Source organism: Diabrotica virgifera, chromosome 9, assembly GCF_917563875.1.
Source record: "Diabrotica virgifera virgifera chromosome 9, PGI_DIABVI_V3a".
NCBI classification, from domain to species: Eukaryota; Metazoa; Arthropoda; class Insecta; order Coleoptera; family Chrysomelidae; genus Diabrotica; species Diabrotica virgifera.
This window is the reverse complement of record NC_065451.1, coordinates 93,660,194-93,678,353: the sequence shown is the minus strand read 5'-3', so window position 1 is coordinate 93,678,353 and position 18,160 is coordinate 93,660,194. Positions and strand designations below refer to the sequence as shown.

Sequence of the window (18,160 nt, the reverse complement as noted above, 5' to 3'; positions counted from 1 at the left end):
TCTTGTCTGGTGGTAAGGCTAGTAATAGGTCGTCCACATAACGTTTAACAAAAGGAACTTGAAAATCTAAATAACCCAGACGGTCAGAAACTAAATCATCCAAAACATAATTCACTAGGATGGGTGAAATCGAGGAACCCATTGGTGTCCCAAAAATTTGTAAATAAAATTTGTCGTTGAAGACCAAAAAATTAGTGTCAAACACTAATTGGAGCAAATCTGCAAACACTTCCCAGGAAACTGGAGAATTAGGTTGGATAATATTCCAATGATTTCTTAGTGAAGTAAGGACACTAGCCAAGGGAAGGTTAGTAAAAAGTGAAACTACATCAAAACTCACCAAAATATAACCATGTGGTAGCTTAAAGTCATTAATAAATTCACTAAATTGAAAAGAGTCAACAATGTTGTAATCATTATTGTAATTATAAGATTTTGACAAGATATCAGTCAAAAATTTTGCAATATGTATGTTAGGTGAATTAATTGAGGAAACAATAGGCCTCATGCTCAATGTGGGCTTGTGAATTTTGGGCAGACAATAAAATCTTGGAGCATAACCATCATAATTATGTAATGACTTAGCTAAAGTTTGATCTATGATCTTAATATTTTTCATCAGCTGTAGCTAGTTTTTCGGTCAGATTGGTCCATCTCTTAAGCTTTTTCACTGGTAGTTCCCCATGGATGCGCCTGGTATTAGCGTAAAAACCCTCTGTAACAGAAGACATCATAAAGGAGTACGACCGTCAATTCCAATATAACAAAGGAGCACTCGTAAGTGTAGGGTTTTATCGGTCAAGTGGGTGAAAAAAAGAGACAAAGAATTCAGCTACTTCATCTATTTATTGAAGACGTTTCGTCTACTGCTCAGTAGACATCATCAGTTCATCTACAAAAAGAGTGGTATAAGAAACAACATCCAAAAGAGAGGTAAAAAAGCACTAGCGTTACCTTAAAAAGACATGTAGCAAAAGATAAGATGTACATAGTAAAAAAAACCTTATCCATGAACCAACGTAATGTAAAAGTATATAACATTTAAGTGTATAGTTAATATTTAAAAAACTTTAGTACAGCCAAAGACAAGACCATGTGGTAACAGTCACATATAAAAAACAAGTGTAAAAAAGCCGGCTTGCTTTTTTAAAGTCAAGAATGAACCAAGAAAAAACCAGATTCACACTTCCAAAAACTTAGTAGTATTTAAGCATACTTCATTTTAACTTTAGGTAACATCATTAAATAAGTAGAATGCTAATATGCAACTTTGAAAATTTAAAGTTAAATAGTTACCAGCAGGTCATCCGAGCCCAACGGACACACAAAAGAAAATGGAGTTTGAATTATCAGGTGTAAACTGACATCTCGCCAAGAGGCAGGCAACCTTTAAGAGATTTATAACAAAGAGTGACTGACAACTGCAGTGCAGCGCGGTAAAATTTAAATTGATGTAATTAAAACAGTTATAAAAGTGTTTAAAAAGTGAAAGTAATATCAAGAAGTAATCAAGGGATGTACCTTATACCTCGTAGACAAGAATCACAGTTTATTTTAAACAAGTGAGGGCACTTCACACAATTATATGGAAACGATATTTTTGGTCTTCAACGACAAATTTTATTTACAAATTTTTGGGACACCAATGGGTTCCTCGATTTCACCCATCCTAGTGAATTATGTTTTGGATGATTTAGTTTCTGACCGTCTGGGTTATTTAGATTTTCAAGTTCCTTTTGTTAAACGTTATGTGGACGACCTATTACTAGCCTTACCACCAGACAAGACTCAGGCCACCTTGTCCATCTTTAATGGGTTTGATCCTCAGTTGCAGTTCACATGTGAACTTGAGGACCCCAACAACCATAGTATCCCCTTCTTGGACATGCGTGTCACTAGAAGTGGAGATAACACACTTTGTACAAGTTGGTATAGGAAACCAATGGCCTCTAATAGGTTTCTCAACTACCATTCTTGTCATCCTTTTAAATATAAAATAAATCTTATTAAAGCTTTAAGCTGTAGGCTACATAGGTTGACACATCCGGTTAATCGAAGGGAATCCCTTCTGCTACTCAGAAGTATATTGGTAGATAATTCCTACCCTTCCTCCCTTATCAATAAATTTCTTTTTTCCCAAAGCTACGGTTCTTCTCTGAACGACATACCCAATGGTGACCAACTTAGATCAATATCGAATAATACTGTTAACATCACAATTCTGCCTACTACTAATCTTGGGACTCCTGTTTCCCTGTTTACTTCACTTCCTTATTTTCCTCATGTTACTGATAAACTTATTAAACTATATAAAAATAATAATATTCCTGTTAAGATTGCAATTAAGAACGCAAGAACAGTCAGAAATTTGTTCTCTAAGACTAAAACACCCTTGTCCCCTTTGGAACAAGTTAATGTGGTCTACCACATACCTTGTGCTGAATGTGACGCATGTTATGTAGGGCAGACAAAGCGAGCTTTAAAATCACGTTTAATTTCACACCGTAGTGATATCAATTTGAAAAAACCAACTTGTGCCTTAGCCCAACATGCAATAGATACAAAACATAAGGTGGACTTTGATGAAGCCAAGATCCTTTGCAATGAACGCAACCTGTCGAAAAGACAGTTCTTAGAGATGTGTTTCATATTAAAAACCTCTAATGTACTTAACAAGAGAACTGACATCAGTAACTTGAGTCAAATATACCATGCATTGATTTTGCAGAATTAGTTGGTATTATTACAATCAAATTATTATATTGTAAAAAAGTTTTGTGGTTTTCAGGCTTTTCCCACTTCTTTAATATTGATCTTGCGGAATCAGTCGATGTTATTACACTTAAATTATTTTATTGTAAAAAAGTTTTTGGTGGTTTTTTCAAGCTTTTCCCACTTTTTTTGATAATAACAGTTTACTTAATAGATCGAACAATTTAAAATTTTCCATAGGATAACATTTTGCATTATTGATATTAATTATAAATTACAATTTGCTAAACTGATTTATAAATTTTCTTAAATTATTGCATATTTTTTCTAGCTTTTTGAGCTGCGATATATGGGAGTTATACTGTTGTACTATCTAATATATTAGTTAGTTAACTGGATTACCAGTACTAACGTAGGCACCTTTCCATATAATTGTGTGAAGTGCCCTCACTTGTTTAAAATAAACTGTGATTCTTGTCTACGAGGTATAAGGTACATCCCTTGATTACTTCTTGATATTACTTTCACTTTTTAAACACTTTTATAACTGTTTTAATTACATCAATTTAAATTTTACCGCGCTGCACTGCAGTTGTCAGTCACTCTTTGTTATAAATCTTTTAAAGGTTGCCTGCCTCTTGGCGAGATGTCAGTTTACACCTGATAATTCAAACTCCATTTTCTTTTGTGTGTCCGTTGGGCTCGGATGACCTGCTGGTAACTATTTAACTTTAAATTTTCAAAGTTGCATATTAGCATTCTACTTATTTAATGATGTTACCTAAAGTTAAAATGGACCGCGTTATGCATAACTCGACCAAGCGCCACTTTTACCTTTTTGAGAAAAATGAATTTAAGTTTATGGCGTTTTGAAAAATCTATTTAACATTTTAAAAATTTGATTTTTAGATATATTTTTAAAAACGGTAAAATGAATTTTGTTGTATTATTATTTAAAGTTTTAAAATTATATTTTAGCTGATATTGACAAAAATGGCGTTTGGTCGCGTATTGCTTTTTTCGTTATTAACATTTTAATAATTTGCATAAGTCGTTTACTAAACAAAACTGTCGCTTGGGAGGTTTATGCGAATTAAAACATGTGGTTTATAGAATATTTTAATTGTTTTATGACAAAACTACATTGTAAAACTAAACATAACAACAGTGTTGTATCATAAGATAGTTACTATCTTATAAAACTGTAGTCTGATATAAAAACAAAATTGGTATAAGACCTTACTAAAGTTCATCATCTTCAAGATCAAAATCAAGAGGTCCATTTAACCCATCTATATCATCTTCCATATTTGGATCACCAGTCAATTTTTTGTAAAACTCTTTGGCATCTTTTGGAATAAGGCTAAGCAAAAATTTTAGATCCTCAAGTTTTTTATCTGGTATTGGCTTCCCATCTGGCCATAGCAGCACAAGTGATTCTTTAAAATTTTGATAAAGTTCTGATGATGGTCTTCCTCGTTTCTTTTGTAGACTTATCTCATGAGCTTCTTCGTGGAAAGAATATTTAACAAAAAGTTTTTCGCGGCATTCTTTTCTGAGTTCAATCTCTTTGAATTTAAGCCAATTAATTTTATTATTAAAGATATCCACTTTTCTATTGACGACTCTTTTTTCCAAATTACAAGTACCGAAAAAGTGTCCCTTCTTCATTTTGTGAACGATTAGAGGATTTTTTTTCGGCACGAACTCATTACATTCATGTAGTCTACCGGTGAATACATTCTTTGTTGGAATTTTAAGGCGCATTCAATGTCACCAAAATCTGTATCATTTGGCAAAAAACTATGGCCAGATGTAAGGAAACGTAAAGTGATTCTTTCCAGTAAAGGATGCACATCAAAAATGGCATTTAACATCAAAACTATTTTAATGTTTCGGTTCTGCCCTCCACAGCTGTCCGACCACAAAATTAAATGTTTACATGCCTCCATATCTCTAGCTTTCAACACATGTCTAAATAAACAAGAGCCAACTTCTTGGGCCCCTCTGCCGGCTTCGCCTTCTAACCACACATAACAATGGCCTTTATTATGTTTAGCTGTATGTATACCTAGATTATAAAGCCAAAGTTGGCGTTTGTAAAAAACTACATTTGTAGGTATACGGGGAAGAGGCAGTGTTTTTTCCATATCAAAACACAATACTTCAAGTTGTTCGTCAAATTTTGCACGCTTTCTGTCTGCATTTAAAGCTTGTCTTGCTTCTTCAGCGGAATCGATGTGGTTATCTCTCTCAGTTTTATATTTAACTTGTTCTTCTGTGGCGCTGTTGTTTATTAGAATTTCTAATTTGTCACAAAGGTTACAAGTGTCTTTTTTCAGTGGTTTTCTTCTGAAATTAAAATGAGTTAAAAAAACGTTTTTGTACTTCGAAAACGACACAGGTGAATTATTAACTTGCTGCTTGTACAAATCGTACATAATGGGCAATGTAGTGTCTGCTCGTAAGTACATTGAACTTGTTTTTTCCCTTGCATAATGAGACTTATATTTTGGAAATTGTTCAATATGTTCTAATATTTCTTGCAATCGTTCTTCTGATATTTTATTTTTTCCGCCTGCTCTTCCTCTTAAGTCTTTAACTCCTATCCTTTTTTTTTTGATTTTAAGGCATTATCCACTTTTGCACTCGAAATTCTTAGGGTTTGCAACAGAAATGTTTTGCAAACTACGTGGCCATTAATATTGTACACCCTGGAGTGCATTTTTTTAGTAGAATTTTGTTTTCTTTTTCTTTTTATTGGACCTTCTTGAACCATGGCGCAAATTAAGGCACGTTGAGCATCATGCGAACTTACTTCATAAAATTTGTCGTATTCTTGTTTAGCATTTTCAATGCCAACTTTCGATAGACAGTCGCATTTGCACAAATACTGACGAAACTCTTTTTTTAGTTTCATTTCTCCTTTTTGTGTAAAGTATGATTTATTTTGAATGCAGTGTTTTTTGCGGATTTCTCTATTCTGACTAGGGAACTTTCTCTTTCTCCCTTTTTTTGGACGGCCCTGATATTTTTTTTCTTTAGATTTTACGCCATTCTTTTCCCCATCATTTTCTCCTTTATCGGATTGCTCCATCTCTACTATATTGTTATCTTCATTAATATCTCTGTTGACAAAATTTAAATCTTGACGATATTCTTTCCGACCCGACTGTCGGTCTTCTTCTTGATTTTGATTATCATCCATTACTCTTACGTCACCTATTTCATTTTCCTTGTTTGAATATCCATCCGAATTACTTCCTTCCTACAAATAAAGTAAATAAAAATTTAGAAATCTGCTATTTATTTGGTTTTTTATACCTCATAAATTATGTCTGGTAATTTTAGATTAAATTCCACTTCCCGAACCGTTTGTAAATCGCTGTAAGTCTTTGGGGAAACAGCTGCTGTATGAGTACTTTCTTTCTATAAATAACAATAAGCAAAAATTAACAAAACTTAGTTAAACATTAAAACTTATAATAACATACCTCACTAATATCTGTTGCTGGTATAAGAACTTGTTGCTTGCCGAATACCTTCTTCCTATAAATAAAGTAAATAAAGATAAACAAAACTACTGTAAAAATTTAAGTTTTTAATTTACACCTCAAAAATAATGTCTGGTAATTTTTACAATACAAAATAACTTACCTTCTCCTCGTTTGTTATTTCTCGAGCACGGTTTAAAATTAGAGCAGTCCTCTGCAACATATTTACACGCTTTTTTACACTTTTAAACACAACTTTTATAAAAAATATAACGCGACACTTTTTATATTGCTCAACAGACTGAACTGAATTAACACATTAACAAGACGGAAACAATGCTGCCAAAATCCCGCCGATTTCCGTTTTTGCATAAGGCGACCAAGCGCCAATATTATGTCGCATAGTCTTATTATGCTAAATCTAAGTCACTTAGTCGGGTATTGTCAAATGTTTACAGACATTTAGTCGATTTGGCGTTTAGCTAAAAGTAAAATATTTTCCAAAATACAGATTTCTAGGCTTTGGTGATTTTTTCCCAAATAGGTAACGTCATTACTTGATAGATGGCAGCATTATTCCAAAAAACTTGAATTTGGCGCTTAGTCGAGTTATGCATAACGCGGTCCAAATGAAGTATGCTTAAATACTACTAAGTTTTTGGAAGTGTGAATCTGGTTTTTTCTTGGTTCATTCTTGACTTTAAAAAAGCAAGCCGGCTTTTTTACACTTGTTTTTTATATGTGACTGTTACCACATGGTCTTGTCTTTGGCTGTACTAAAGTTTTTTAAATATTAACTATACACTTAAATGTTATATACTTTTACATTACGTTGGTTCATGGATAAGGTTTTTTTTACTATGTACATCTTATCTTTTGCTACATGTCTTTTTAAGGTAACGCTAGTGCTTTTTTACCTCTCTTTTGGATGTTGTTTCTTATACCACTCTTTTTGTAGATGAACTGATGATGTCTACTGAGCAGTAGACGAAACGTCTTCAATAAATAGATGAAGTAGCTGAATTCTTTGTCTCTTTTTTTCACCCACTTGACCGATAAAACCCTACACTTACGAGTGCTCCTTTGTTATATTGGAATTGACGGTCGTACTCCTTTATGATATATATATATATATATATATATATATATATATATATATATATATATATATATATATATATATATATATATATATATATATATATATATATATAGATGTAGATGTAGATCTTTGAAACACACTCAGTGATCAAAACACACAATATATATATAATATTTCGAATTGTTGTTTTTTGATTGGAATGTGTCTAAAGATATTCAACCTCCATCTTTACCGATGAGCCCAGAGGGGTTGAAGAGGGCGAAACACATTTCTAAGAACTGGTGTTTGGATCTTTGATTCTATTCAAAAAATTTTTCCCAGCCCGAAATGGTGGATGTGTGAATTGTTCGTAAGGGGATTTTCCACATTCTCTATTTCATCTGTTTTATATATATATATATATATATATATATATATATATATATATATATATTTTAAAATTCGAAAAATAGCAGAATATTAAACAGATGGCTCGATATTGGAACTTTTGACCCTTAACACATGTGAGAAAAGATACCTGACTCAGTGCCGCCCTCGACGTTCTCGTGAAACGACATGCATAGCTTTAAGTTAAATTGCTTTATATAACATACCTACAACAATTCGTAAGTTATATCATTGTAATATTATGTTTGTACCTAACTGTTAGTTAATTTTGTAGTTTGTTCCTGATGAAGATGAAAAATTAATAAATACTCATCGAAATATCGAATTCAACAGAATTAAATGTAGTTTCAATCTAAGCCACAGACCGCAATTCCCGATAATTTCAACACTGTTTTATAGTGTTATAGAATATACTTGCACGGTCGATAAATACATCGGATTTCGAATCCAGTTCTCTATATATATATATATATATATATATATATATATATATATATATATATATATATATATACGAAAACGCGGAAGATCTCCACAGCGATGGGCGGACATTACTAAAAAGCTTCTCAACAAACAGTATACTGAGGCAATACATGTAACTGATGACCGCGACCAGTGGAGAAATATTATCAATCAAACTGTCCGAGCTGCTGAAGCCCAATTATGAACCACAACACATCTACTAAGATGTTAATGACTATGATGATGATAACAAGGTTTATTATTGGGGAATTCAGCAAGTTCTAGGTGAAAGAAAACACTTTTTACTTGTCCAAGCTTTCGGAAACTTTAATAAATTGTTCTCATCGTCAGGGTAAACTGCAATATAAAATATATGATGGTAATTTTATGTTACAGGACCTTACAAAATTTATATTACTTACAGTAAGTTGTGGTTGTTCACAAAAGGTGTTAAAAAAGTTAATTTTTTTGTCAAAAATCTTATAAAGTTCTAAATTATGATGTTTTCAAAAAATTTTTTTACATTGATGGATAGATCTTACAATTGTTTTTTAAATTATAAATATTTTAAAAAACAAAAATATCACAGAATAGATATTATGATAGATCGGATCATAACACGAATAACAGGTTAGAAATATTAAATTAATTTTTGATGACATATGTCCTATAAGACAGAGGCCATGGTCTTGTTCTTAATAAGTATTGAGTAAATTGTAGTGAGGTTTGAATAAGTATTATGATATTGGAATCAAGTCATTTAGATTAGTTTTTAAGTCTTTTATAATTTAATTTAAATATTGATTTAATGATGCTAATAATACAATTGTTTTCTTTACCCATTGATGTTATTTATTGAGTATAGTAAATAATTAAATATATTAATAAAATATTAATAGTAGATGGTCAATTTAAATTCAAGGGAGACAAGGATGTTAAAATTTGTTAGTTTCTAGGTGGTTTGTCTTTAGATAATAAATTAGAATAAATAACACTAAGATGCTGTATATCGGTTTTTTTGTTTATACATGATGGAGTTTGAGCAATATATGTCATTTCTAAGAACTTTCTTTTTGTTAAATTAGGTTCATTAGATAAAATGATGGTTGATTCCCAATCCATATTATGTTGTTTGTTGTTTACATGAGTAGCAAGTGCACATCTCTCTGGTTGTAATCTACAATCACTCTTGTGAGATGTGATTCGATCCTTTAATTTTCTACTGGTTTCACCAATGTAGTGTAACTCACAATCTGCACAAGAGATCATGTAGATCACATTTGATTTTAATAATTTAGGTGTTAAGTCTTTTTGTTTGTTATATAAGTTTCCCAACGTTAGAACATTTTTATGTGCGATTTTAATGTTATTATTAATTCTTAGCAACCTTGTTAGACTAGGTGTAATATCTCTTATATAAGGTAATGAAAAATATTTAATGTTAATAGATGACTCTTCTTGTGAGGTGTTGGAATTTGTTTGATTTGGAATATTTTGTGATATCTCTACTCTCTAATTAATAATTTCTAAGATATTATTATTATTATTATTAAAATAATTATTAATATTCCCATTTATTGCTGCATCTGTGATAGTATCCAAAGTGTTAAAAAGGATTTTGGAAACTAATTGTTTTGGGTACCCATTTTGTATGAAAAGTTCTTTAAGGATGTTGAGGTTTTTTTGGTGGAAAATAGGATCTGATATTTTTAAAACCCTAGTTTTCATTTGTTTGATTAGATTTGTTTTTATACTAAACTTATGGTACGAGTGGAAATTTATATATCTACCAGAGGTACATGATTTTCTGTACCAATCTATTTTCAACTTATTACTAATTGGTTCTCTGATGACTCTTGTATCTAGGAAAGGGACTGAGTAAGCTCCGTCCTCTTTTTCGATGGTAAATTGTATATAGGTGTCACAACTATTAAAATAAAACAATATATCATCTAATCCTTCTGCTGAAAATGAAATAAATATGTCATCGACATATTTTTTAAGGAAAAATAAGTTAGAAGGTAGTACTGGTATCACTGTATCAAGGATATTGTCCATCACATATGCTGCAATAATTGGAGATATACTAGCTCCCATTGGAGTTCCAAAAGTCTGTTTATACAACTTATTATTAAAAGTAAAATATGTACTGTTAAATAAAAAGGTTATTATTAAAATGAAAGTATCAATGTCAATATCACAAAAAGATCCAATTCTCTGCCAATTAATTGAAATGGCCCTTAGAGCTGCATCAAGATAAACATTACTAAAGAGAGATACTACATCAAGACTTGCAATTATATAACCTGTTGGTAGTTGTTTATTATTGAATGAGTTTGAGAATTCAAAAGAGTCTTTGATAAAATAATCGTTGTTATAATCATATGCTTTTGTTAATATGTCTGTTACATAGTTTGCTAAGAATTCTGTTGGTGAACCTATACATGAAACAATCGGTCTTACTGATAAAATGGGTTTGTGTACTTTTGGTAACGTGTAAAACTTTGGAATTACACCATTATAGCGAGTAAGAGATTTCTTTTTTGTCTCATTGACATAGCCTTTTGTTTTAAGTAATTTTACTAAATCATTACTTTTACTTTGGATTGTTTCAGTAGGATCTTTATTAATTTGTGAATATGATCCACTTTCAATTATGATTTTATTAGATAGTTCAAAATATTGTTCTTTATTCATAACAACTGTGAAATTGCCTTTGTCAGCAGTGGTTATGAAAATTTCAGGATGTTGTTTAAGAAAAGACTTTGTCTTACCAAAAAGGATTTCAATTTTTGTATTATTATAATGGTTAGTTATTATATTAGTAACTCTCGCTATAGTATTATTTTTAGTTTCTGGATTGGAAATTAGTGAAGTTATATTTTCAATATCAGCAAGAAGATTTCTAATGGGTAAATCCTTCACCAACTTTGGTTCCAAACTAAATTTTTGACCTAAAGCTAGAATATCTAAAAATGTCACAAGGAATGTCAATATCAGTAATATTTTTAACCCATTGTGGTTGGGTAACAATCTTACTCTTAATATCGTTATGTTTTAATGCATTCAATTTATTTATGTTAATTAATTTGACTTTATGAAAAAGTTTATTATATTGTCTTAATTGTTTGGACTCAAAATTGGTAAAAGTTAGTTCACCTGTAATTGAAAATATATCATCCTTGGGTCCTTGTAGGGCTCTTTCTAATCTATAAATGACTTTATGATTATTACTAAATTTTTACTTTATTATTGCCAGCAAAGATTTCTTTTTTCATATCTATTTATATATATATATATATATATTCATTGTCGGATTTCTTTTTTCATACCTATTTATATATATATATATATATATATATATATATATATATATATATATATGTCATTGTCGGACTTGCCGTAGATTTACGCACCTTCTATGTCTAGGTCTCGAATGTTGTTTTTTGATTGGAATGTGTCTAAAGATATTCAACCTCTCATCTTTATTGATAAGCCCAGAGAGGTTGAAGAGGGCGAAACACATTTCAAAGAACTGGTGTTTGGATCTTTGATTCTATTCAAAAAATTTTTCCCAACCCGAAATGGTGGATGTGTGAATTGTTCGTAAGGGGATTTTTCCACATTCTCTGTTTCATCTGTTTGATTTTATATATATATATATATATATATATATATATATATATATATATATATATATATATATATATATATATATATATATATATATATATATATATATATATATATATACTTGTCCTTTCTATTGGAAAAAAGTAATGCGACAGGAAATTCTGCCCCAAATTCATCCAAAACCAATACAGTGCTTAATTCAAAATCGTACGCATTCTTACCATGGGTACCATCAATACAAATTATATTGGTACCAAATTTCTTGAATACCTCAATTTGAGTTGAATTCATTAACACTAAACAAAAATCATTTGCAGTTAAATTCCTCTCAGATGTTAGTTCTCCCTGTTTTTTGAAATAAAGTATAGGGTTATAAGTACTGTTTATGCTCTCTCTGACCCAAAGATAGACACTGGTGGCATCATCTTAATGTCTACAACCTTCATTATAATAATTAGATCTATAATTTTATCTCTAGAATATTTTTGTAATGCATGAATGGATTTATCTAAACATTTAATTTCCTTTTCCTCTAGATAGACATATTTTATAATTCTATGCATACTTTCTAGGTGCATGTTGGTGTTTATTCCACAATGTTTACGGTAACAATAAGCCCACTGAAATCTATTATTATAATAATGTTTTAATAAATAATCATACATATTTTTGGTATCTATTTCATTGCATCAATTAGACAAAAATGCTTTATATTCTTTCTCAAATATATCGTCTTCTGAACAAGTTTGAATGTATTTCAGTGTTTTATACACCCCTTTTCTTTTTTCTGGATTTGCCACTTGACAAATTTTGTTGCCAAACTCTATCTATATGCCAAGAGCAATAAAATTGTTTTTTAGCTGGTCCCATAATGGCTGTCCAAGCATTAAAATAAACATTTGTCACATCTGACATAAATGTGTTGCATGTGTACATGGTCTCGGATGAAGTTGCTTTTTTATATATGAATAAAAGATTTCATATATATAGGTGTCCTTTATATTGGAAAAAAGAAATGCGACAGGAAATCCTGCCCCAAATTCATCCAAAACCAATACAGTGCTTAATTCAAAATCGTACGCATTCATGCCATGGGTACCATGAACACAAATTATATTGGTACCAAATTTCTTGAATACCTCAATTTGAGTTGAATTCATTAACACTAAACAAAAATCATTTGCAGTTAAATTCCGCTCAGATGTTAGTTCTCCCTGTTTTTTGAAAAAAAAAGTATAGGGTTATAAGTACTGTTTATGCACTCTTTGACCCAAAGATAGACACTGGTGGCATCATCTTAATGTCTACAACCTTCATTAATGTTAATATTAAAATATGTTTTGATATTATTAATATCATTCCTAGTGAGAATGTCATTTCGGGTTAAACCTTATTTTATAGTGTTTCTGGTAGAATCTAACACTCTGCAAAGAAAAATATATTAACCTAAAAAGGAATGAATCCCTCTAATTGGCTGTATACCATAATAAAAATAACTTAAGTAAAAAATATTCCTCTGTATTACATATATGTAATATACAGGGTGTCCCGAAAAGATTGGTCATAAATTATACCACATATTCTGGGGTCAAAAATAGGTTGATTGAACCTCACTTACCTATATACAATAGTGCACACAAAAAAAGTTACAGCCCTTTGAAGTTACAAAATGAAAATCGATTTTTTTTCATATATCGAAAACGCTCACGAGATTTTACATTGCAAATGGACATGTGGCATTCTTATGGCAGCAATATGTTAAAAAAAAGTGAAATTTGTGCACCCCATAAAAAATTAAAAATTTATGGGGGTTTTGTTCCCTTAAACCCCCAATCTTTTGTGTGCGTTCCAACTAAATTATTATTGTGGCACCATTAGTTAAACACAATATTTTTAAAACTGTTTTGCATCTTAGTACTTTTTCGATAAGCCAGTGTTTATCGAGATATTTTGAATATTTGTCGAATACACCACATATTTGTGTATGGTTAAGTACGATTATAGAGACCTGTTAATAATCTGAAAATTTATTTATAACTTACATTATTAGGTATATTTTGAAAAATAAGCCACATCTCGATAAAAGGTGACATCAAAAAAAGACTAAGAGGCAAAAAAGTTTTAAAAACACTGTGTTTAACTAATAGTACCACAATGATAGTTTAATTGGAACGTACACAAACATTTGGGGGGTTTAAAGGAACAAAACCTGTAAAAATTTTATGTAAACATATTAAAATAGAAGCCGCATCTTGATAAAAACTGGCTTATAGAAAAAATACTAAGAGGCAAAAAAGTTTTAAAAACGTTGTATTTAACTAATGGTATCACAATAATGAATTAATTGGAACGTACACAAAAGTTTGGGTGGTACACCACAAAGTACATCACACAAACGTTTTCGGACTAATAAACGTTTAATAAAAAAATAAACGTTTTTTACTTCTGAAGTAAAAATATATTAATTTTTGAAAAACCAAGACGATAAATAAGCAAAGCCAAAGTTATAAGATATTCTTTAAGATAAATCAACTACCCCTATAATAAACAAGACCACCACCACAGTTTATTTGCTTACCTATGCTGAATATAACTTGGTGTAACTCCAATTAACACAATAAAATCAAAACAGTGTGTTAATCAATTGGAAAAATAAATAAATATAATTTACAATCCTATAATAAACAAGACCACCACCACAGTTTATTTGCTTACCTATGCTGAATATAACTTGGTGTAACTCCAATTAACACATGAAAATCCAAACTGTGTTAATTAATTGGTAAAATAAATAAATATAAATACCAGTTATAAGTTTTTAGAGATATATTGCTTTGAGAACTTACCGAGTTGCAGAAACGCCTATAAAAGCTTTTGTGCAATTTCATTCCTGCACTGCTGGGAAATGCGTATGTGTTTTATTTCCTCACCATGGCCATAATGGGTTGAACAATATAAAATTTTGCATTTATTTTACGAAATTTCTTTGGTCACAATTATCTGGCTTGTACAATCTGGTATTATCTATACTTAGAATCGTTCATTGCAGGGGCGGCTCGTGGTAGTAACAGGTGGTGAGGCACACTAGACCAGAGGAATTTTATTATGATGGTTAGCTTCTATTTAATGGCCGGAAAGTCGATTTTATGACGTCATAACGTTAGGACAAATAATCTCGGACAAAAAACCCCACAAATTATCCCTGGACAAAAAATCTCCAGACAAATAATCCCGGACAAAAAATCCCCGGACAAATAATCTTCGGACAAAAAGTCCCCACAAAAATCCCGGGCAAGTAATCTCCACAAATTATTTAGACAAAATATCCCCACAAAATATTCCGGACAGAAAATCCTTAAGAACTATTTGCTACCGATTAGTTCTCTAAAAGTTTTCCCGTGAATGCGATCGACTCAAATGCTTTCAGCCTCAGTGTATATAGTGATTTTCAATTCCAGTTCCATATCGAAAACTACAAATTTTACGTAACAAAAGAGTGTGAAAAACCATACAGAAGTTAAAAAAAGGAGTGTGAGTTTTTCCAAAAAAAGGAAGTGTTAAATTATGAATGAAACCGTTTTTTGCTGTGTGTATGGATTCTGGCAATGAAAAATTTTGCAATTCTACGCTGGGTACTAATATTTCGCCTTCTAGGACGTTAACAGGAATCTTGTAATATAATGTCTCAAAGTGAATGAAAATTTTATGACTGGTTAAGGTCAAGGTTTTAGTTTTATAATTTAGTATAGAGTTAAAGCGTTCTAAATCGTAATTCCCTAACAAAATATCAAAATCTTTGCTCCAATCTGCGATTCTTGCGTCAATAGGATCATTTATGCCATATTCAGATAATAAAGGGGTTTTTATATTTTGGGAAAATTTTGTTGTACGATTCAAAGAAGTTAATGTGAAAGGTTTTTCGTATATGTGGGATGGATTGAAAAATTTGGAAGCTTTCGGTGAGATCACAGTATCTGATCCTCCAGAATCTATAAGAACTTTAAGACGAGTCATGGGCGTAACAAAATAAGGTAGACGGGGAGATTTTTGTAAATTATTTAAATTTATACAGGAGGTGGTTGTTCTTTGGGAGGTACTAGGGGAAAATCCTGATAATTTGTGTCGACATATTCTTCCGTAGCTTGTTCGGTATCATAGTTTTCGGAATCATAGTTTTCGATGTTAATTTCGGAAGTATCGATTTGATTAGAAGCAATATTAAAATGATGGCCATTAGTGGTAACTGTCATGGGTTGATGATTTTTGGTGGAAATAGTTTGGACACCACTCATAGGAGGGGCATAATTTTGTTGATTTCGAGGATTGCGATATTTGTTTAGCCTATGCTGGACATTTCTTGGGTAATTATTTTCTTGAGGGGCATTTCTTGGGAAATTTCTTTGATAATTATCCTCTCGAGAATTGAAATTTTGTTGAGGATGGAAATTATTAAAATTTGGCTGTGAAGCGAAGTTAAAGTTTGGTTCAGGGTTGCGGAAAGGTGCATTGTGAGGGGACCTCACGAAATTTGGTTGTGTAGGTTGTAAGCTTGTGTATCTATTATTGTTGTGTGACAATTGGTTTTGATTAGGTGGTCTTTGCTTGGCCAAGGGTGTTCTATTTTGTTGGGATTTTAAAAAGCTCATATATTGTTGCTGGTTCTTATGATTATCATAGGCAATACACTTTTGAAGTGCTTCTTCAATTGATTTTATTTCAAAATGGGATAAATATTCGTTATATGGTTCATTTATACCAGAACAGAAAGTTTTCAATGCAATGTTTTTAAAATAAGGCGTCTTAAAATTTACTGTAGCGGCATTATCATTTAAAGTAACATGTTGAAGTAAATCATTCAAATTAGTAGAAATTCTTTGATGATACTGATCATATGACTCATTATGTTTTTGAACTGTTGTCGATAACTGGGTTACCAAAATATCTTCTGACCTTCTATCTCCATATTTAGATAATAAAGCTGGACGAATCTCTGTCCAGACTGTTTTATTAGAATAATTCAAAAAATTTCTCGGATCTCCCTTAATACGAGATACGATGTGAGTATTAAGTATAAATAACTGAGGTTCTGTAAGCTCTTGTGTACCTAAGAATGTTAACAAGTTGTCTACAGATTTTATGAATGTGGAGATGTCTTCTTTGGATGAGAATTCTGGCAAAGTCCAGCAAAGGCTCGCAATATCACTATTTGTAACAGGCATTTTGGAAATTTTCTTAGACGATACGGATTTTTTATTTTTAGAACTGGGAGTTCTCGGATTCTGAGTTACTGAGTTATTACTAATATTTAAATTATCAATTAAATTCAAACTATCAAATAATAAATTCAAATTTTCAACACTCTTTTGAGAAATATTGTTAAAACTGCTCATACAATTTTAGGAAAGAAAGGAAAAACTTACATGAGGATGATCACCGTTGATTTCCACAGTATAATTTTCTTTCTCCTCCAAGGTTCGATCGGTCTCGTTAAGCAACTAAAGTTGGCCAGGAAACTCTATGTTTCTGTACGAAGTTGATCCTGTTCGCATCGCCAAATATGTCACAAGCACTTGAACTTCTCAAAAAAATATTTTATTTTCAAAATTTAAAATACAATTACAAAATATACTAATTACAACTATAATTATTAAGAATAAAAAATGAATGAATGCTGCCGGTTTCCTCCTTCCTTCTTTATAGGCTCGGCTATTGGGAATTGCTGACTCTGGATAGTCAGGGGGCTTCTATCACATTTCTATATATTAACCATTTATGTATCACTATTTGTATTATAATATGAAAGAAAAACAAAAATTAATAGTTTTACCAGTTAGAGCAATTCAAGACAAAATTTTCATAATTGCCATTTCTATTTACTCCTCTGGTAAGTAGAATTTAACATTATTTTTTCCTCATTTTCACGCCACCTTTGGAATTCTAAAATTATAAATATCTGATAAGCTGTGTGAATATAATAAGTCACATTTTTTACGTCAAAATAAAATGGAAATATTACTGTAAAAAGGTGTAGCATTAAACATTATACAGTGTGCAAGGTACTTATGAAATAAAATTATTTATGTCCTTGTTTCAAAAAATTATAAAAAAACTCTGAGACTTGTGTCGATTTTTATATATAAATGAGCACTTTTTAAACATAAATTTAAATGTACTGTATAAATGATTCATGCTAGTCTAGCAAAGTCTATAAGCTTTATTTTTAATTGAGCATCCTGTATATTTTTATATTTTTAAAAGCTGGAACAACCTGATTTCAACGATCTATAATAGTTCGATATAGCACCCTATATGTAGTGTATTATGAATAATACAGAGTAAAATTTTGATATTACTTTTGAAAGTATGGAAA

The 18,160-nt window shown here is 31.0% G+C and overlaps 2 protein-coding genes across 2 annotated transcripts; both read right to left on the bottom strand.

The window, feature by feature from the left end:
• Window positions 1-5,317: 5,317 nt before the first annotated feature.
• Window positions 5,318-15,804, bottom strand: LOC126891126 (uncharacterized). The gene is made up of 5 exons (XM_050660307.1): window positions 15,681-15,804; window positions 9,971-10,121; window positions 6,207-6,261; window positions 6,037-6,141; window positions 5,318-5,980 (listed from the first exon to the last, which is right to left on the bottom strand). Exons 1-5 carry the CDS (start codon window positions 15,802-15,804, stop codon window positions 5,318-5,320), a joined length of 1,098 nt encoding a protein of 365 aa, XP_050516264.1.
• A 50-nt stretch (window positions 15,805-15,854) lies between these two features.
• LOC126891125 (asparagine-rich protein-like) lies at window positions 15,855-17,009 on the bottom strand. Its single transcript, XM_050660306.1, has one exon. The coding sequence runs from the start codon at window positions 17,007-17,009 to the stop codon at window positions 15,855-15,857; it is 1,155 nt and encodes a 384-aa protein (XP_050516263.1).
• Between the last annotated feature and the right edge of the window lie 1,151 nt (window positions 17,010-18,160).